The 22,562-nt window shown below is 37.1% G+C and overlaps 1 protein-coding gene across 4 annotated transcripts in view; it reads right to left on the bottom strand.

Moving 5' to 3' along the window:
• Positions 1 to 22,562, bottom strand: part of LOC137299153 (voltage-dependent L-type calcium channel subunit beta-1-like) — a 62,047-nt gene that overhangs the window by 19,466 nt on the left and 20,019 nt on the right. For all 4 annotated transcript variants that reach the window (XM_067831703.1, XM_067831700.1, XM_067831704.1 and 1 more), the window contains 2 exons: positions 863 to 979; positions 87 to 209 (listed from right to left, as the gene is read on the bottom strand). In XM_067831703.1, the coding sequence (XP_067687804.1) occupies positions 87 to 209; positions 863 to 979 (240 nt within the window). The remainder of the gene's footprint in view (positions 1 to 86; positions 210 to 862; positions 980 to 22,562) is intronic.

Genomic DNA, 22,562 nt, shown 5'->3' with positions numbered 1-22,562 from the left:
TCAGGATGCCATTGAGAAGGATGTGGTAGTTGAAGTAAAAATCTATCTGCATCACATCCATCTCCCATTTCATATTTCCCACTTACCTCTTTGATATGGAGGAAGTCCTTGACCCCAAAAGACACTGCGTACCCATGGACAGGCGAGTCATCATCCAAGGACCCGTCGTAAGACACATTGGTTCTCACGGCAAAAGCTACTGGCTTGGTCTGAAAAACAATGAAGGAATGAATTGATGGTCTAATATGTTGTAGTCAGATAGATCACGTAGGTTTTATATGAATGTGGAAAATATGAATGCAGAAATAATAGAATAGTATGTAGTCTTAAACTGTTAAATTTTCATTACAATCCAGAATCACTTCTAAGTTTACTGTTTTTTTCATATCTTCCCTGATTTAGTTTTCAGGTACTTTTTAAAATTAAGCAGATAAGAATCTATGTGTCCCAAAAAAACAACAGGCAAAATATTTCTGTGTAAAAAACGCAGGTTGCTGCATTAACGTGCACACCTTCACTTGTTTCTGAATTACAGCACATAGACACTTCTCTTATGGCAATCACCCAAACAACTTTTGTTTTTGATATTTCATGTGTATTTCAAGCCAACTATATGGTTTTGGTATTCTGAAATATTGCAAAGATTGTTCAAATGAATTTTGGGATGTTTATTAATTATTGCTAATATAAATATTTTTGACAGTTAATATCTACATAAGACAATGTTTTCACACCTGTACAATATTCACTGCAATGTCAGTATTGAAAATACAAATTAATGAAATACAAATTTATCATTTCTTCAAATGGATCAATCACCAACATGAAGAGCCTTCATGATCAACTTTGACAGCACACTCACTTTGGCTTTTTCCAGTTGGGCCAGTGCTTGTCGCTCCGTCTCTCGCCGCAGTGTCTCCCGTTCTTCATCCAGGGAGAGATCAGAGGAAGGCTGGCTGTAGTTTGAGTCAGCAGAACCCTGCAACGGACGGATACACATCAGTACTGGTGCAATCACAAAAGCAGTCAGTTTTGCTGGACATCATAATCAACAATATTGAAGTCACATGCTTACAGTACAGAAAGTCACTTTGAAGTGGTTGATATAATGAGCCACCACCTACATTACTGAAGTACACATACTCAGGATCAGCTGTACAGGGACCTCAACTAAGGTGTACATCCACAAAGCAAATCATACAAGAAACAACAAGTGATGACTGAAGTGTTAAATACCAGTGAAGTATTTTTGTTGGTTAGTCAGTCATTGAATTTTGTTTTATGCTGCACTCAACAGAATTCCACCTGTACTGCGGTGGTCTGTAAATAACCAAATCTGGACCAGAGAATGCAGGGATCAACAGCATGAGCACTGATCCACCTAGTTGGGATATGGTGACAAGTATATACCAAGTCAGTTAGCCTGACCACCTGAACCCATTAATTGCACTTCATGTCTGGCATGAGTTGCTGAAGACCATACCTAACCTGGATTTTCATGAGTGCTTGTTAAGTGCGTGTTGTTAGTGTTTGAAATACAGAAAGTCAAGGGATCCTCATAACTCAGATATATATGAAGTTAATAGATACAAATACCTGTCATAACAAACCACAAGACCACCAAAATGCATCATTGTTACAAATCAAAGCTTTTTCATCAAAAAAAGTCATGAAAGCTTCTTGTGGTTTTTGGGGGGTCCTACAAGATACATCTTAATCTTCCAACTTCATTGCATAACTTTTGTATTTGCTAATGCTAAACTTAGTTCCAATATTTTCAAAAACTGGTACTCTATCCATAACAGGAAAATATCTTGGAAATAAGCCCTTGACATTGGAGGGCTAAGGTCAAAGATCATCGAACTTGGAGAATTTATTCTTAATGTACAAATAATTACTTATGGCGTATTCATATATTCTACTATAGCATACAATTCAGGAATTATGGCTAAAATGTTGCTGATGCCAGCCTAAATGTTTACTCACTCACTATTCATCCGGTATGTAATTGTCAGACTACAATACTCTGACCCATTAATCATTTTACGGATCAAGTTAACGATGCAGTGGGAACGAGTGATCACACCTGGTAATGCAATGAGAATTTCTAATCAATCACACCACAAAAAGGGTATGTAAGTATTCAAGTCAAATTACAGCTGATCACAATGGACTTACAGTCTTATATTGAGGCTTTCCTGTAAGCACTATGTGCAGTTATACATCAGTTAATATGGCAGCAGTAGTTTAGGCTGTGTGTGTGTATATAGATATATGATATATTTATGTGTATGTATGAACACGGATCAGAGAGCTGTGCCTTGTGATATCAATTCAATCAATAACTATAGTCACGATCGGTTTAGATGAAGAAGTACAGGCTCAGTGAATGCTAGGCATTAGTGGCAGTCATTAAAACGTTTTTGACAGTTGCTGTGGTGGGATAATCATTCCAGTCATAAGTAATTGTTTGCTATGTGTTTTTATGAATATATTGTCCTGCATAGCTTTAAACGACATAATAATCTGCTTACACTGGGAGTCCCTCCAATATAATGCTTGATTATGCAGCTGGCAATAATTTTACAAAGAGCAGATACTTTAAACAAAAACTATCCACTTCAATGAGAATAATGTAAAAATTGAGTTAACTGGTATGGTTTTATGCCACTTTCAACAATATTCAACCACAGGTGGGTACTTACCTATGGAATCGAACCTGAGCCACTTTGAAATTTAACAAAGGAATAAAGAAAATGATAAACTACACATAAATTTAAACTGTCATCATTATGTTTGTGTAATCAGGCAACACCGAAGCAAACACGAGAAAACATGCCAGATGCCAACCGTAAAATCGGAAGGTCTTATGTGTTGCATAGCTTACTTCTTTCATATTGAACTCAGCTATCTGATTCCCATAAGCATGGCACAAAAGGATATTCAGCAAAGTATAAGACCATAAGTACACTTCAACACAAGAACAAACATCACACTGTTTGGACACACAGCATGTATGGCTATGACTGCGACACACAATGGCACATCTGTGAAACTCTATCCGAAGAAATTCTGAAGGATGCTTCACAGGATTCTCATCACATTCTCATCAAAATCAGTACTGTTTTTAATCCACCACTTATGATTTGCAAGGTAAAAGTCTGAAGTGTCACACTGAGGAGAATTTTGAGGTGTATGTGTGTATTTCATCAAAATCCTGGCTTGTGTCAAACCTGACATCAGTGCTGTTTCCATGTACTCATGAAAGAACAATCTCAAGAATGGAGTCACCAACAAGAAATGAAAAACAATTCTGTTTTCAGAGTACAGACACCATCGCACAAAGATGAAATGTTATAATGGGCCAATGATGTAAAAGTCAACAATGTTTTTTCACTTCGGCATATAGCCTCCTGATTTCTCACTGAGATGCAACACATCACTCTCCTTGCTCTGTTGTTGAGGGAAAACTTCCTAGATGAGCCCTCCCTCAAAAAACATTCAGTCAATGTCCAACTTCTAGCCAAAGCTCACAGACAGCCTGATAAAACCATGAGCTCATCATGTGCGTAGAAGTACCCTGATCAGGATTCCTCATTCATTAGAAACATAATGCTTTTCCCAGAACAGAATCTGCATCTGAATGATAATTCATTTGCCACTGCTGCAGTTTGACACAGATTTTTGCATTGATAGGCATCTACCATTTTCATAGCTGATACCTCTTCCTCATCCTCTAATACATTGCTTCCCTTTACCATTTTCATACATTAAAATGTTGTAAAATGGAAAAGATTAGTTAATGAACCACTGAAGGAAGGCTCAACATTAAGAGTCAAGCATGTCAAACAGTCAGAAGCTCCAACAATACGAGTACCACTGCCGTGTCAGTGCAAGTATGTAACTCAGTTACAACTCTTGTTTAGTTGGCTCTTCACCAAAAAGCCACCTCCTGACAAAAAAGGAAGCACCTGCCGGATACTTCCTGTGTTACACAAAGGTATACACAGGAAAAAGGGACCCTGCCAGGGTCAATTATTGAGAAGGCTGAACAGGAGTGTGAGGGATGTGATACTAGCCAGGCCTCTCTGTTGGTCCTGATGGACCTTGAAACACTAGTCTGGACAACTCTGGAAGGGAGATTATGGTTACACACAGATTATAGCAGTAAGATAGGACGTAGAGTCCCTGGATCAATTGCTTTTTACTGCAACTGGGGAAATAGGAAATAAAAATTATTAATTATAAAAAAAAAAAATACTACTTTAAATGTAAATTCTCAAAAGTAATACATAACAGACATAGGTCCTTAGACTGTACTATCTGCTTATCTTGACTTTTTCCAGAATTATTGTACAGCCATGGGCTCAGCATTAAGCACAGCCATGGAGCAAGGCTAACATTACAATACCACTGAAGTAGGCACCATGTTAAAATATAATTCAGACAAGATGGCAAGGCACCAGGTTATATATTACTCAGACAAGATAGACAGAGAACATTTCCACACTGAATTATCGATTATGTTACTGTAACAATATAAAGACTGCATGAAATTTGAATTCACTTTCCATGTTCATAACCAAGAAACACCATACACAGTATTGGCTGAAGACTTAACTAATTCCTGCGGAGGGCCTAGACTGGTATTGTTCAGGACTTTAACTGGGAAATAGGGCTCCCTAATGGAAAAGACATGATGTTCAGGAGATAGGGTGTTTCTCTGAGTCTAGACAAATGCCAGGAGGACTGGTGGGACCTCCATGACTGATAGATGATGTCATGGCTCTACATTAGTCAAATGAGACACTGTAGAGAATGTGTGTTATGTATTTTGCAGAAAGGAGGCCAGGTACCTAGGGGTTGCACACTACTCAGACAAGATTAAAAGAAACACTGGCTTTCACTCTGCTAGGGCGGGATTGATAGAGATAAAACACTATTCATGGTAGTAACTGAGGGATGTGTAGACATGACTGCAGATTACATTACACTGAGAAATAACACTGAGTTTTGACTTTTTTCTCAGCATAACCAACACACAGCAAATGATTGGATTCAGAAAACAGACTAGAGCTGAATATTCAGAACTTATGTCACACCACACTATCATGAAACAGGCAAAGATAATCCTGTAGCAAACCAAATGACAAGCATACATGACTATCAATGTAGGCAAGAGAAACTCTGTTCTACCACTCAGAAATGTGGTGTGTGATGAATTCAATCAAGACTAACGGACAATCTTCACAACCCTACCCACATATAACACTACCTCATTCTGCAGCTATTAATACAGAGCCATAGGTAAAGATGAAGAAATGGAATGTAACATTAATCAACCTCATGTATTATAACAAAACATCCTATTAGGGAATATTACTATGTCATATATGGAACTGATATTTCTACATGGCAGCAGTAACAACATTATCACAACCCCAGCAAATGTATATCATTCTAAGGACCAAACACAAAAGATGGCATATAATGTTCGCAATTATTAGTGAAACAAACATTAAACTGTTATAGGCAACAGTTATGCTTTGAAATGTTTAGTGAAAACACATAATCACAAACACAAACCTCATCAGATATGTGCATCTTTCTTGTTGGTCAAATCACACTAGGCAGAATATCTACATACAAGCTTCAGCTACCATAATATCCAAGACTTAGTATCCAGCCAATCAATCTGTAGTCTGAAGTCATACACCACAGGTTTCTGACAGACACACTTGCTGTACTATGACATGATTAGCAAGGTTGTTACACAGCTCTTCCCAATTGTATCCCACTACTGAAACTGTAACATTGCATCCCACAACATCTGAGATGCAGAATACATTCCGATCTAACCACAATTAAATACCACAGTGCGTCATCATCAAGCTCTGTACATCAGGTGGCTTGCAATAAACAGATACTAACCACAGCTGTTGCAGCGCCCTCTATGCTTCAGGACCATAAACATTGGACAGGTGAATGCACAGCAGCATGCACAGAGCAACACAGCAATTCACAACATGTGACACACCCTTCATGACTGTGTATTTCTTCCGTCACATAGTATTGATTTCTTATCAAATTACATACAATAATATGCCAGAACATAAGCAAAAGGATTTATAAGTACATACTTTCCTTTCGCATGGAGTTTTTACCACAAAATATGGGAGCAGGGTACATAATGTCATGAACTGACAGGGAAATAATGTGACGTCATGATTTCTTTCAGGCATGATTAATGTCAGGAATGAACATGTAAATGTATGCGAAAAACATAGAGACAGTGAGCTTGGTTTTACAGCACTTTTAGCAATAATCCAGCAATATCACAGTGTGGGGGGCACCAGGAATGGGCTTAACACATTGCACACATTGTGGGGAATCTAACCCACGTTTTTGGTGTGACGGGCAAATGCGCTTACCATTAGGCTGCCTCAATGCCCCATAAATAACACAGAAACACCACTTGGGGCAAAAGTTAGACTTCAAATTGTTTGTTATGATAATCAATGTTGGTTTCTCTCAGGCTTCAAAATGAATGTTCTTATTAAATGAGGAAAACAGAATTTTCTCATTTTTAATTACAGCACAGGTCCACATTACCATTAAACAGCTTCATTATCTGCCAACATGCCTTGCAGCTATGTCTATGTTTATTTTGACATGCCATTCTTTTATCATGAAATTACTCATCATGATCAAAATCAATAATAACTATACTGAGCAGTAGTGTGATACCAAATGTTTATGTACTAGAGCCTCGCATTTCAGTCAAGTTGGAAATTCTCATTAAAAGGCAACAGCTGACAAATTCCTCATGAGCAATATATTGACAATGTCCAATCAAGTTATATAACTTTGAAACCTACATGTCACGATTTGCACACATAAAAAAAGTGTTAAAATGTGTTATTCAGTAAGAATGTGATAATGTCATTTGGATGGTTCACAAACAATACTTGAAGTAATTCTCGAACATATCTGCTTTGATGTGACTTGTGAAATTCTGTGTGGGTTGGTACAATATCTTATATGGCCTAAACAGGAAGGTATAATTTTTGGACAGAAACGGATCATTAGGTAATCTTTCAAATTTTCATTATATCCACTGTCATGCCAGGTTCTGACATGGTGAGACTCACACAGATAATTAAATAATGTAGGTAAGAGTGTTCACCTGTTGACAATGACCTTCAGAAATGTATCCTGTTCAAGCAAGCATCTGTCACATTTAGGTTGTGAGGGTGCAACAGTTTTTAGTAAAACAGGTCATTTGTAATAATGTTCCAAAACAGGTCATTTGTAAAAATGTTCTAAAAATAGGTCATTTGTAAAAATGTTCTAAAATAGGTTATTTTTTATAACATTCTAAAACAGGTAATTTGTTGTAATGATCCATTCCTTTCACATTTTTATCTAGAAAATTTCTTAATGTGATCCTAACTTATATTTTAAATCATGCTAGTATTTTTACCAGTGCTCAATATGCTTGACTCATTAAAGAAGAATGCCAAATATTTGAAAAAGAAAGCCAATACAGATTTAGTAGTTCATGGTCATCCATAAATTTTAGCCGAATTCCTGTCAGTTGTCATAAAATATGTATAACAAAAACAATTTACAGCTTGAAACAATAAACCAGTGTGGCAAATACAAATGATAACAGTGTATTCTTTACTTCCTGGTTCTGACTGCAATCCATCAGTAAAGATCCAGGTTAGAATTGTTCTTTATCATCTCATGCTTGTCATAACGTATGACTAATGGGACCTCGTGATCAAGTTCACTGAATTGGTTGATACATGTCATCTTATCCCAGTTGATTAGATCAATGTTCATGGTGAAAATCACTGGATCCATACTAAATTATTTTCAGACCAATGTCACATAGGTGGACTATTGCATCGAACAAAATGTATTGCTATCATGCTTAAGGACACAATCTCTAAAATGGTTACACAAACATATCATTATAACTCATGACATGTTCTTCTCAAATCATGGATTTACTTACGTTTTAACAGGGGGAATTGTGGTGAAGTTACCAAATTGAATCCTCACAAAAAGTTGAAGGCACTGCATGACCAATTTTGTGACAAAAACTCCCTATTTTACATGAGGAAAACTATGTCTTGTCTTTGAAGAAGCAAAATTTCACTGCTCTCTCGTCCATGGGCTGTAAACATAAGCTTGGCACTTCAAAGTAATTTTTAACACTGACTGGTGAGTACACTAATGCTCAGTTTCTTAAAAGACATAATTTTGATAGTAACAAACAATTCTATTATAAGCTGAAAAGGAGCCCCTGGGAGACCAGAGACTTAAAGTTCCTGAACCTGGGGAAATCTAGACGTGCTTCATTTAACACTTTAGCACTGCACGGAAGGCTACACTGTGGGGAAACTGACTCTGAGACAGACTAGATGGTGAGTTACCCAAACTGATCAGCCATACAGCATAGTATTGAATAACAACTGCTGTTAATGTCCTTCAGTAAATACTGTCTTTGTATCTCTTCCACCAGAACACTAGTTGTCAGTAACCACATATTGTCCATCACCTAATATTGATTCCACATGTTCTTCAAACCTACATATTGTCTCCATATGCTTCACATCACAACAGGACTCAATATCTCTATGTCCTCACGTCATTCCTATTTTTGATATTTTATTGTAAGAATTCCTTACCAAGTACCTAACAGGTATCAGACATTATGTGCATGTACTGTGAACACGCTTTTGATCACTGGATTGTCTGAGCCAGACTCGATTATTTACACACCGACACCATATAGCTGGCATATTGCAGAGTGTGGCATAAAACTACCCTTACTCACTCACTCACCATGACACGTCAAGAAATATCATCATTGGTTGACAGTATTTCATATGAAGATAATCAAAGTATATCAAGATACATCCTTTTCTTTAAAAATACTACTCATTAATAAAATGTCTAACTAATCATTACTTATTCCTTGCTGAAACCCTTTTTCCTAGTTTAACTCCAAACTACCTAAACACTTCACTAAAATAAACCTATATCAATTCCACCTCCACTCTTCACCTGAGAAATTGTTGATTCAACACCATAAATACATTTTCATTCATAAAACGGTGATCTAATCCTGCTGCTATGTGCATAATGGCTGACTAAATATTTTTGCATCTATTCCTCAACATCTACTTAAAACTATTCAACAGCTGTTTCCATTCAAAACTCTTTGTGCCCTATCATCACCCCATCCCATCCCTTCTATCACATCCTCATTGAATGACTCTGGCAGAGCTGGCCCGGCACCAGACTACCAGCATTCACCACAGCCATGTGGAATACTGCACAGAAAGATGTGTTACGCCTGTTATTACCTTGCTTGAGTGTTGGATAAACACTACCTCTGCTACTTTATCTGCTTACACAATCAGCCCGATGTTTCACTGAGGGAGGTAAATATGTAAGTTCAAGGTCAGCTGGATAGTCTCATCATGCATTCTCATGAAAGTCAACCTCCCTCGAGTTAGTAACTAGTTCGGTTTAGAGATACCAGAGCTGGGAACCTTTCAGAAAAATATCAGCTCCTTGGCCTTGTAGTTTCCAAGGAGTAAGGTAGTGAGTGAGTTTGTGAGTTTAGTTCAGCAATATTCCTGCAATACCAATGCAAGGGATATCCGAAATAAACTTCCCACATTGTACCCATGTGGAGAATCAAACCCTTATCTTCAACAAGACAAACTGATACTTTAAGCACCCCACCTCCCCTTGAAGACCTTGAAATGTATAAATGTAAATATCTGTCAAGATGAACAGAAGATGACAAAGGCTAACTTCACACTCTCAGTCATGATAAGATTCTAGTTCACTAAGTTCCATTTCAAAAGTCCATGAACATTGAGCTTAATTCTCAATTCTCTACTGTACTATAGGATAAGTCAAAGTTAAAAAACAGTGGTCCCATTAATCCTTCTCTGAAATATGCCCTCAAAATTTTATTGCCAGCCAAATAGAAAAAAAGAAGTATTCAAGATAAGCAACCCCTATTCTTTTCAATCCATGTTTGTACAGGTCCAGGGAATCTCAGCTACAAGGCAACAGAGACTGGGTGGTCAGACTTTGTTTCTTGATTCCATGAATGTTCTAGCAACCTGATGGTATTTGACCTCATCTATAACATCAATCCTGATTGTGTCTGATCCTGACTTGATTACTAGCAGGCATAGGCCATCAAATAGTTTGAATACATATTTGTAAGAGAGACAGAGTATGGTCTTATGCTGCTTTTAGCAATATTCCAGCATTACACTATTGGACATAAGAAACTGCCCACGTGGAAAATCAAACCCAAATCTTTACCATGACAAATGATAATTCTATCCATTGGGCAAAAAAGGACGTATGTAACAACTCTGCAGCCATGAAAAAGCATCTTGTGCAGACAGTTGTTTTCTAAACTAGCACCCAGAAAGTTCTCAAATGTGTCAATCCTGACACATTTCACCAGAGACCATATAATCTATTATATGGTCTCTGATTTCACTTTGAACTGTACCATTCCGAAACAAGAGTCATCAGAAGATGACATATCCCCCCGGCTCCCACAAGTTCGAAAAGACAAATCATCTGAGGGTTACTTATTGTGTTTTTTGACAAAGTTTGAATTGTTTCCATGGAATTCAAAAATATAAATGCCAATATCTGTAATCAGAAAAAGTCACCATTTCAAGATCTGTCTCATATATCTGCCAAGATCTTTTGAAAGATATGAAATGATTTTCAAGTTATGCTCCAGAAACGAAGTCCAAAACGTGTCCATGGAAATTGAGAAAATAATAAATCACAAAAACCTGTAAATACCAAAAGGGACCATTTTGGGGTCTGCCACACATATCTACCAAGTTTTACTGACAGATATTAAGAAGTCTTTGAGTTCTGCTCTGGAAACAAAGCACACCTCTCACTTTTGAGACTAAGTCCGAAACATTTCCATGGAAACCGAGAAAATAATATATCACAAAAACTTGTACATAGCAAAAGGCTGATTGATATATCTACCAAGTTTTGCAGAAAAATATTGAATGATTTTTTAGTTCTGCTCCAGAAATGAAGCCCATCCATCCATTTCGAGACTAAGTCTGAAACATTTCCATGGAAACTGAGAAAATAATAAATCACAGACACCAAAAGGGAAAGAGAGAAAAAAAAGTGAAATAACTTGACAACAAGTCTCAGTTTTGCCTCTTCCTTGTGGTTAATGTAAATGTATATATTGCAACTATCCAAATTGACTTTCATTAGAAATTGAAATGTGACAAACTGCAATAAACTGCTATAGATGATACCATGCTGCCAAGTTTGGGAATTTGCTCTTGGAACTGACTCAACATTTCACCAATGTCCAAGAGTTAAGTGATCATATTCGGAAAGGGTTAAGCAATAACCTAATCGGACCAACCTTGCAAAGATCCTACTGCTTGCAGTTGGATGGGATGATCTTGCTTTTTGAAATCTTGCCAAAAATTGATTGGCTAAACTGCACAGAAAGCATAGAATGACTAAGATATGGATTTAGTTAACTCAAATCAGTGAGTCAGGCACCATGAACTGAGACACCATGTGAATTTGTCATTTTATCATTCATCTGCAATCATCTCCCAAACAGGCTTCAAGAATAGGAATCCCATTAAAGTGAATTCAAAGGTACTGGTTAGTCTCAGAAGGGCTGGTAACCATCTACTCCAAAACAGTGAGCAAACATTCAGATAAAACAGTTGGGACTGGTGATAACAAGAGAGGCAAGAAACCATTATGCCATCAAATAGAACACTGAGACTACATCAATTATTCATCTTGCAACATATCAACAACTGATTCACGCTCTAATGAACACAGCTCTGTAGGCATAATGACAAACCACAATGTCTATCCACAGTGGCCTGTGTGAATGTGCTGATAATGGCTTCATTCAAGTCAGCTCGGATCGAGATGCCAAAACATTTTTTCAACTTCACTTTTATGCCCTTGAATAATGTCTTTATAGTAACAAAACTGAATGAACCAGAATTGAACACTGGTCCACCATTATGGTTCTTTTCTGTAAATGGATCTTGTATATTTTCATTCATGGTGAAAGCTTCAGAAACATTATTCCTTCAGAGCTGTTAACAGTGAACTATCTGAAGTGATAATGGTATGATTATCTGCCCCTTCTCACAGTATTTCAGCAATATCTATGAAATGGATTTCTCATATCATACCAAGGTATTTAACCTAGACCTTTAGACTGACAACCAAATGCTGTAATTACTCAGCTACCCTACCACAGAGATGAAAACTCTGACAACTTAAGCTTTTGAAAACAATTTCAGGATTAATGGCAAAAACTAACATATAGATATAACAAATTAAGACTGCTATTCTGAAAATAAAGCAAACATTAGCTTACAAACTGGTTTAGAACTTGCATTCTACAGCTGAAGGACAGTGAACTATTAAGGCTCCAAATAGTTAACAATGGTAACAGAATTCATTATACATGCATATGTAATAGCCCAGTATACAAAAGCATTTAATCAAAAATTAAAACAAATATATGCACATCTGACATAATGTAAGAGCAGCTACTGACTTACAAAATAGAGATACTGGTTCAGTGTCACTCAATGACCTGAAATGAACCTGAAGGAATGTGACTGAATGCCAGCACTTGTGAATAAGCATCGAATTTGTGTATAGCTACAAAGAGCAACTGAAATAGCAATAACAGCAGTGCAGACTCAGACATCTGTGTCAGAGATCTGACTTTTACCCCTACCTACCAAAGAATCACCAGAAACAGCTCCGTCTTCCAACAGATGGAGCTGGGAGTGGCACCTGCTGGTAACCATGGAAACACCAGCACTCTGTGGAAATGTTCTGACTGAGAAGACAGTCAACAATGGTGACAGATCTGGGTTGATGGCGGCTGCTTTCCACAGCTAGAACTCTCTCTCCAGCCTCTGATTAATTTCCTCCATGTAGAAGCGGAGCCTGGCTGACAATTCTCTTCTTGATCAAGTGTGCAAGGGTAGTAAGACAGCAGTAGCAGATGCAAGAAACTTCAAATGCAAGAAGAATTTTGTGACTGCCACAAGATCACTAATACACTTCCAGTAAAAGTAGTATTACTACAAACTGCAATTATGTCTTAGTTGATGGTAGGAGTCGGATTGGTCAAGTATCAGTTCAACATACTACACAATTTACTCGTGACTTGCAAGGCTTGCTTCCCAACCTTTGCCAATTGTTGCAACAATGACCTTTGTCTCGGCCAAACAGGAAAATTCCACGTCAGCAGCTCTAACAGGGAAGCTCCACAGCAGTCAGTTGAAAGCAAGGTCGTACACAGTTAAGACAGATATTCCAAATCCAGTTGTGGCTTCGAATTCTGTGAATAATTGATAGCAGTACGTTATGAACATCCAGCGTGTTCTGAGACCAGGGGAGTTTTCTGGCTGTGGCGCTTTCCACAAATCAATATATGCTAACTGGCACGCTTCTCCTTCTCTCCACACTATGCAAGGAGTAGATTACACTTCTCAAATAGGTGTGGCTAAATGATTTAACCACATTACAAGGCAACCCTGCTGTCTGAACCAACTGCACTATTGTTACTCTGATTAAGTTGCCAATCCTGGCATAATCAACAAACCAGTTCGTGACCTACTGAAATGGCTCTGGTACAAGTCTCAGACCTCAGTAATGGAAAACAAACTTAATACCTTGATGAACAACTCAGACCTCCAATTTCATAAGCAGGAAGTTCTGACAAAATAAGCAAGAATTCTATTTCAGCTACTGAGTAAACATGCATTAATGTTAGCACATTAAGTAGATGCCAATGACCCAGACATGATGGAGTTAGTAATTACCCTGCCTTGTCGTTAACTTTGCTGTGTCCTAACCATAGGCCATGGCTTTCAGTGACTATCAAACTGGGTGTTGAAACAACCAAGTCCATCCTTGTGAGATGACAAGTAAAAAACCCACTGAATACTGGCCAAGGTCCAAAAAGAAACAATGATTGTTATCCTGTCTATTGTTTCGTCAGTAAATTTTGAATGATAGTTGACTGATCTCATTTCAAAGACATAGAACGTAGATCAAGTATTTCTCACTGATGCTGTAAGGTTAGCAAGATGATGTATACTTTTACAGATTGTTATGAAATAACATAAAATCTGTCATGAAATAAATGGCCCTTCAGACTGCATATTCAGAGTTCAGCAGATTTAAGTTTCCATTTTTGGGACGGTGGTCTGCTTACTCTTGTATGACTGTTTTCCTTTGATTCCAGTGGAGTTATTCTGACTACTATAAGGGGTTGTACAGTTTATTCCAGTAGAACTGTTCTGACTACCGTACGCTGTTGTTCTGTTTATTCCAGTGGTGTTGTTCTTGCTATTGTTGGGGATTCTTCTGTTTATTCCCCTTGAAGTTGTTCTGACTATTGTTTGCTGTTGTTTTATTTATTCCAGTGGAGTTGTTCCAGCTATCATAGGGTGGTGTTCTGTTCATTCAAAGGGAGCTGTTGTGACTATTGTAGAGTGGTGTTCTGTGTACTTGAGTGGAGTTGTTCCAACTTTCACAATGTCTTGTTCTGTTGACTTCAACGGAGTTGTTGTGACTATCGTAGGAAGCACTGGGAGTCCTAATGCATTGTGATACAATGGCATAAAACTAACATGTTCAGTATATATAACGTAACAGCAGCATTTCATGTTTTCGCACTATTCTTGAAAAAAAAAAGAGTTCCTGAATGACAAAATCTCTGTGTCCTGCTTGCTAAAATAAAGAACATTTTGAAAAACGTAAAAGTTTTTACAGAATTTGAAAACAGTCTCAAAATAATTCGGCTTTTTCCTGTTATTCCTGGTATGAATGAAACCAAATCAAAACCATTATTAAAACATTATCACAGGAATATTTTGTTCTATGTTACTGCAACTACCATATAGAATACTGATGACTCCCCTGTTTAGAATTCATGACTTATTTTTGGAGTATATGTTGCAATTCAATGAACTTGTTGCATTAGTATTGTAGAGCAGAGCAAAGGGGACAATACAGCGTTTACTAGGTTGAGTCACTGTCCTTGGCATGTCTGTTCTTTGTCACAGTCCAACCTGATTCACTGGAAGACTTTACAGGTAATATGATATTGATGGCCTGAATTATTTCATGTGAATCAATAATGCACTGAGGACCCCATTCCACACTGACTGTGTTTCATCTGCATTTTTCAGAATTGTATCCATTCAAAGCCTCAAACAGAATCCAGTAAATCTAATCAGTTGTCAGGAAACCATTCTCTCACACGCCTGGCTTAACTCCCATGTGGCAATCCTTCTGTGAGCAGTCCAAGCTTGATGCACGTAATCATCATTACCAACCTGCTGTGATCAGGGAGATGATTAACATACCAGGCCAGGAAATAAGATAGACTTGCACAGGGCGTACATTACCAACGCCTACACTTCAACATGTATCATGAAAGTAGGTGTGAGACAAAGTCAACTGTCTATTACTTTACAATCATTAATGGCTAAGTGGGTGCAAGTATATGAAGGAGGATTGGAACTGGAACTGGATCTATCCCTGAAATTCCTAAAAGATGATATCTGCTGCTCTGGTCAATTTCCAATTCAAATGGAATAAAGAGTGTTCACCAATGGCATCCTGCTGATTGCATTCCATTACACAAATACAAGCATCAGAAATTAAATCCTGAATTAATAAATAGTTTTCTAAAGTGTTAACCATTGAAAAGCATGTCTTTCAGTTGGAATGTCATGGTGGATGACACAGTACCTGGAAACTGCTAGTTTGTGGGAACATCAGCCCATAAAGACAACTTTCTGGTATCTCCAGGCAGTGATATTGGAGGAGATACTGATGAAGAAAATCAATGCTCAGTACAATGTTCAAGACTTAATTACACACTGTAGTTCACCATGACCCAGTTAACAATGAAAATCTACCTGTCACTGTCCATAATGCCTATGGTATAAACCAACATACATTTCCAGTCATATAATGGGAAAAGATCATTAGTCACAATGCCTGTGGTGTAAACTCAGATTAGTTTCCAACTATACACCAGTGTATGAAATAAGCCAAAAACCCAGCCACACCAGACAATCCAAGAATGTTTTTAGTTACAATGCATAGTAATGAAAGCAGTGCTTTGAGTTTGCAAAACTCAGCAAATGTGTCGAAAAGTGTCGCTGTTTCAGTTAATATATATTTTAATGTCTATGCAGTACATTGCAATACAATCATACACCAGTAAATGTCAAGTTTTAATGTAATGCTTAGATGTATGGAACACTATTTCAAATTTTTGCCATACCATCAGTCTGGTCAGCTGTAAATTTAGACTGTCTGTCAAAGATTAAGCATGTATTGATCGATTGGATGGGTCTTATTTCATACAACTGTATATACCTGGAAAAAGTCACTATCCACAATGTCTGTGGTAAAAACTCACACTAGCTTCCTGCAATACATACACCTGGAAAATGTCACTATCTGCAATGTCTGTGGTATAAACTCACATTAATGTAAGTATCCACCCACATCTACTAGAGGTTTGTTGCCCTTCCCTACTACTGTCCAGGGTGACAGTGTTGTTTATTTTTCCACCTATGATCCTCACCCTTTTGATAACACTATGACAATATGCATAGATAAGCAATGAGATGGCAACCAGGGTAGGTGCAATGTGGCACCAGCCAGCGTCTTCTTTCTCCCCACCTACACAAAATGCCACACATTCTTTCACTTCTCCCAACACCAGTACACTCATACTTCTTGATTTCAACCTTCCCCCTGCTGGGGAGCCTCAGGAAAAAGGTTTTGCTACTGCCATCCTATTTGAGTACTATAAAATGAATGGGAATGTATGCTGCAGTTTTTCAGTATTCATCAGAACAACAACTTAACATATTGTTTATTGTGTTCAGTGAAAAACCTGTAAACATAGCCTTGGAGAGTGTTGTAAATGTAGAATTTGCAGAGTTAGGGAGCACTTCAGTATCACATTCTATTATGAAGAAAATCAGAGCAAATAGATTAACTGTTACAAGTCAAGCATCCACTTTTTGTGAGACACTGTTAAGATTTGAAATCATGACCTTCAGACTTTTAGTCCAACAGAGCTAACTTCTTCCTCAATGTCAAAAAAGAGTAAATTAAGGGCTTTATCAAAATGAATGTAGAGGATTGGCTGGGTAATTGACACTTAAAAAAGTTACCATTCTCTTCCCACAGAAGTTACTCCTGTCATATCTTCCTACATGACCTCTGTTATAATACAGCCTATTAAATTTCATGGTGTGAGTGTTCTGGATTCATGATTGGTCGCAATTAGATTAAATTGTGCAATCAGTGATGTTGTTTCAGAAGTGATCATTAGCAAAGACTTGGTAATTTCCCTATGCTTCATGAAACTAGAACCACTTCCCCATCATGATGCACAAGCGTTTCTTCTAGACAGAACCCTGTCATGTCATGGATTGGCAGTGTCTCCGTCATCCTTGATGACAACAGACATGCTACTCATTAAATGTCTTGTGTGTCATATCAACAAAATCATCTTGTCGATTAACACCTTTTCCGCTATTTTCTGCTTTTCAGTTTGAACAAACACTGAATCTATCCCTTGCTCAGTCATGAACTAACTCAATAGCGACCCCAATACTGGACCTAATTCGATTTAACATGTGACTGAATTGGAAAGAAAAATAGAAAGAAAGGAGGGAGATAATTTGTGTTGCAATTTTTTGTCGCTAGGGGATTTTATGAGAACTGGAAAACATGGCTGTATAAGAACAGAGGTTACTTAAGAGGATATGACCGTACTAACTTCTGTAGGAAGAGTGTGGAAAGTTACTAGCATTGTATCTCTGTGCCACTAACATGTGATCCTGAGATGATTTCACACAGTTGTCACATTCAGGAATTTAAAAAATTTACAAAATACCAAGTGGAGGAATTAACTGATGTGGTGCAAATGGGAAAGCCACCAGGCATTTAACATTCAGCTAACATATATTGTTGAATGGTATTAGTAATTTCTTGATTATTTTGTGATAAGAAAATAGGTAGGAACAATGTGTAAGCCTGTAAGAAAAATGTGGATCAAAGTAAGAAACAAGTATGGTATAGGAATGGCTATTGACACCATGTACACTAGTTTGCTTTCAGTTTTGAATCATTACTGATTACAAATGTATTAAGTGAAAAATCACAAATGCGGACAGTTTCATGTGGCCATTATACAGGCATAAACCATTTTGTCAACATTTTGTAAGAAGAAAATACAAGTATTTTCTTGGTTTTAAAATGCATAAGAAAGGGTAAAACACTTTACAACTAACCCTTAAGGACTTTTTAGATTCAAATCATGTAGAATACCTAAACGTTCCTTCTTTTATTCAAAACTCAGTCACAAATAATGTCCAACAGAGGTATCTATCTGGAGGCAGATGGTGGCAGTAAGTCCGATCTCTGTTACATCAGTCTCATTATGTCAGCGAGAACAATCAATCAAGCATGTAACACTGTGGCATGTCAGCCCAAATACCCTGGCACCATCTGTGCTTACTTCACAAACATTAGTCTAGCCAACCCTTCTCACTTTCAGTGCAGGAATGACATGTACCTGCTACAGCCCTTTAAATCTAGGAGCATACAACCCTTACATTAGAGGTACAATATCAATGGACAGGAACAAAGTCCCTTCAGGTTCAAGTAACCATCCATAAAAATTACATGCACTCAGAACTCTTTTAATACATGGCATAAATTCTATTCACTATAATATAAGTTTCAACATGGTTTTATAAGCAAATTGGTGATAATATATATATTTACATGGAGACATTTCCTGTTTGACTGTTGACTATTTCTGTCAGCTCTGTGTACTAAACGTACTGGGCCATCTGTACTGAAACAATGTACATTCTCTGACGTCCACAGCCAAACCTATATCTTTGATGCTCCTGGGATAACAGATAAACAAATCCAAACAAGTTACACAATCAATATTCCCCATCCATTAAAGGGGCCTTCCCAACGATTAATCTAAATTACTCACGACCTTTGCTTCTTGGTCATTCTGGATCATGCTTGCTTGAATCCAGTCATAGTTATTGTCTTGTTTCAACACAAATTTAAATACATTATTTCACTGTGATTCCACAAAAAATGTACATGTTCACAACACTGGATGTTTAAGTCAGACTTAAGACCATAGGTCAGACATTTCCATATACAATAATTCTTCCTCAATAAATCTTCAGTGTGAGCAAGCATAGGTTTAAGCTGCTAATAGAAACATTCTAGCAATGGAAGGAAATAAGACTTCACACACTGTACCAATGTGGAGAACTGAACCTTGATCTTCAGACTGGCCACTAGGCTAACCAACTGCCCCCACAAGTAGGAACAGTACAACTGTGTTACACAGGAGATATTGCTGGTGTGCGATCAAATGATATCTGATAGGAGATATCACTTTGACAGTAGGATCTGTACATGGCCCTGACAATACCATGATGTCATGAACTTGATGATGTCACAATGTTACAACACTGCACTGCAAGTCTAACGGTAGAACTCTGTTCAGAGATGTAAATTTTTCATTAAAAACTAATGAAGAATGATTCTTATGACAAATAGAATCTCACCCTTTTGTATGCTGATAACAAATATATCAACACTTGATGACAAACATAAAAATGTCTTCAGCAAGCCTCGAATATTTGTAACTTTATCAGCTCATAGTGATATACTTGATATCAAAAGACACGGGTGAGATTCTCTATATACTGGCAACAATTATAATTTGAATTCTAAAGTTGCTTAACACAGTTCCAAACCTTTCCCTTACTACCTGAGCCTAAAAATATAACAAACTAATAATTCAGCAAACCCAACACCACTAGGATCAACTTTGAACGCTGGCAAGATCAGAAGACATCATTTATCAATCTGACTGCTGGTGTAAAATGTCTAAAGCTTTTTCCAGAGAAAAGACAGATGCTTGACAAAAAAAAATAAATGCACATAAAATGAAAAGATTTGTAAGACATTTCCATTTCATTGCCTACAGAAAAATGGAGAGCGTTGAGTAGACTACAGTATGAATACATGGATGAGCAAATTTGGTTTAATACCTATTTGAAATGTACTCAGACATAGCACATTATGTTAGTTTGCTGAAGGATAGTGGCATTAGTTGAACTACACGTCTACTGCAGGGAGGTCACTCTCTGTGGGAGTGTGTCAGTGGATCTGCGAGAGTCAATGACAGCCTACAATTAATCAAGCATGGTCCTGTCAAGCATGCTATCTGTGGAATGAACAATGATCCATTCTGTTTGGGTGTTATGAGCAACAATCACACCTCATCCAACTCCATTATATTCTGTATCTGTGACAATTGGACCATTTGATCAGTAGTTTGACAAACAGGTTACTCAAGGTCAGATTGTCTGTCCTGGAATATAATGAGGGTATTGTACATGCTGGCAAAATACAGTGAACAGACTAATGCAAGACTTATACAAAAGCAGATAATAAATGGAAGCTACTCATCCACAGATATTTCTCAATACCACAGACACTACTCAAACAATAAAAAATACTGAGACATATAACAATGTCTATATCTATAGCAAAATATAATATTTAAGATACAATATGTGAAATGCATTTATTAGATAGATATTATATTTTAAAAGAAAATCAACAAGACAACATTCTCATCAATACTGCCACTGTGTTCAGTTACTATTGTTAACTCTATAACAACATTCATGTCCTCAGAACACATAGTGCATGAAAACCATTTGGCACACAAAATCCATTCCAGAAGTTGTACAAGATGAGTCTTGTCAAACAACTTCCTGCATCTGGATGAGTTCATTCAAAAGAAGTGATGCATGTAGACCCAGTCATATGAGAATAGACACAGAGTTGTGCACGGAAATGATGCATTTGGACCCAGGTGTGCAGATACTGCTGCACAAAGCATGCCCCAACACAGGTGTGGGAGAACTCATGCACTTAGGCACAGGTGCTGTGCCAAAGTAATTAATGTTTTTCACTAACATTTAAAGTCAGGGGAATTCACGTACATCAGTTCTAATGAATAGTTAACAAATTCTTTATTCCTCTTCATGGAGTATGTTGACAGCATTAAATGTTATCATATACAGCAAGATGTCTTAGCAAGATAATACAAAATGAGAATAAAAATTGTATTTCTTTGTGACATATATGGATAATTACGCAAATACTAGTATTTAGGTCAGTTAAGAACCACATTCTATGTCTAATACAATCCTAGCACTGTTTTGTCTATGTGATCAAAGGAGGACTTATAATTGAAGACACGAAAAAATGACCATGATACAACAGTTTACAGCAATATGCTTTTCAAACAATACATATTGCATGTTTGCTCAGAACTGTTATCTTGGGTAAAAGAAAAATAGAATAGTTTTTGTCATTAACTCTACAATTTCAGCATACAGTGATGCAGATTTTCATTTACAGCTGATATTTTCCTTCTTAATTTGGGCCTTACTATTTTTCAATTTAGTATCTCATTGTACAATCACATCAGTGTCACTCACTTCCTTACACTTTAGCCCCCAATATATCCTAATATTGATTGCAATCGGATTGCAATACAATGTATAACAATATATTACATTTCAATTTGTGAGTTAGTACACCCCTAGTGATGGTTGCCAGCATTATCAAAATAATTAACTGCCAGAAATATAGCTGTGCTACAGTCTAATAAATGGTCTAAATTGGAAGAGTACTGACAGTGAGTGAGTTGGGTTTTATGTCGTTTTTAGCAATATCACAGACGGGGACACCAGAAATGGGATTCACATAATGTACAGATATGGGGAATTGAACCCAGGTCTTCAGTGTGACGAGTGAAAGATTTAACCATTAGGCTACCCAACAATCAACAGTTGTAAGAGATGGGAACGGGGTTTTTTTCATAAGACAGAATTAATTAATGACATTACATGAAAAGATTTTTCACACTTGAGAATTTTGAGTTGATAAATATTTGGAGACTAGCTTGTCAAGTCTTGCCAAATACAATGTTTATATCTATGATATTTACCATTCAAAATTCGTAAGGCTAAAATGACAGAAAGTACCAAGTACACCCGTCTATTTGTTGAAGCTTAGACCTAAGATCCTTTATATAAATACAAAATGAGTCTGTTGTGGCTGCACATAAAATTTTGAATCATAAAGTACCTTCAAAATGTTTTCAAACTTCACACTTTTACTGCATGTCTCATTGCTAATAAGGAAACTTTATGATCATGAAAAAAGGAAGTTCTGTAGGCTTATTCTGAATATATCTGGTATGGAACTTCAAAACGGAATTAACACATGCGCATCACAACACAAGCATCCCTGTTAAAACGGCCTCAATGTAAATAATGCATGATATTACTTTTTGAAATGTTAATCAT

Source organism: Haliotis asinina, chromosome 10 (genome assembly GCF_037392515.1).
Source record: "Haliotis asinina isolate JCU_RB_2024 chromosome 10, JCU_Hal_asi_v2, whole genome shotgun sequence".
NCBI lineage: Eukaryota > Metazoa > Mollusca > Gastropoda > Lepetellida > Haliotidae > Haliotis > Haliotis asinina.
This window is presented reverse-complemented; position numbering and strand designations above follow the sequence as displayed.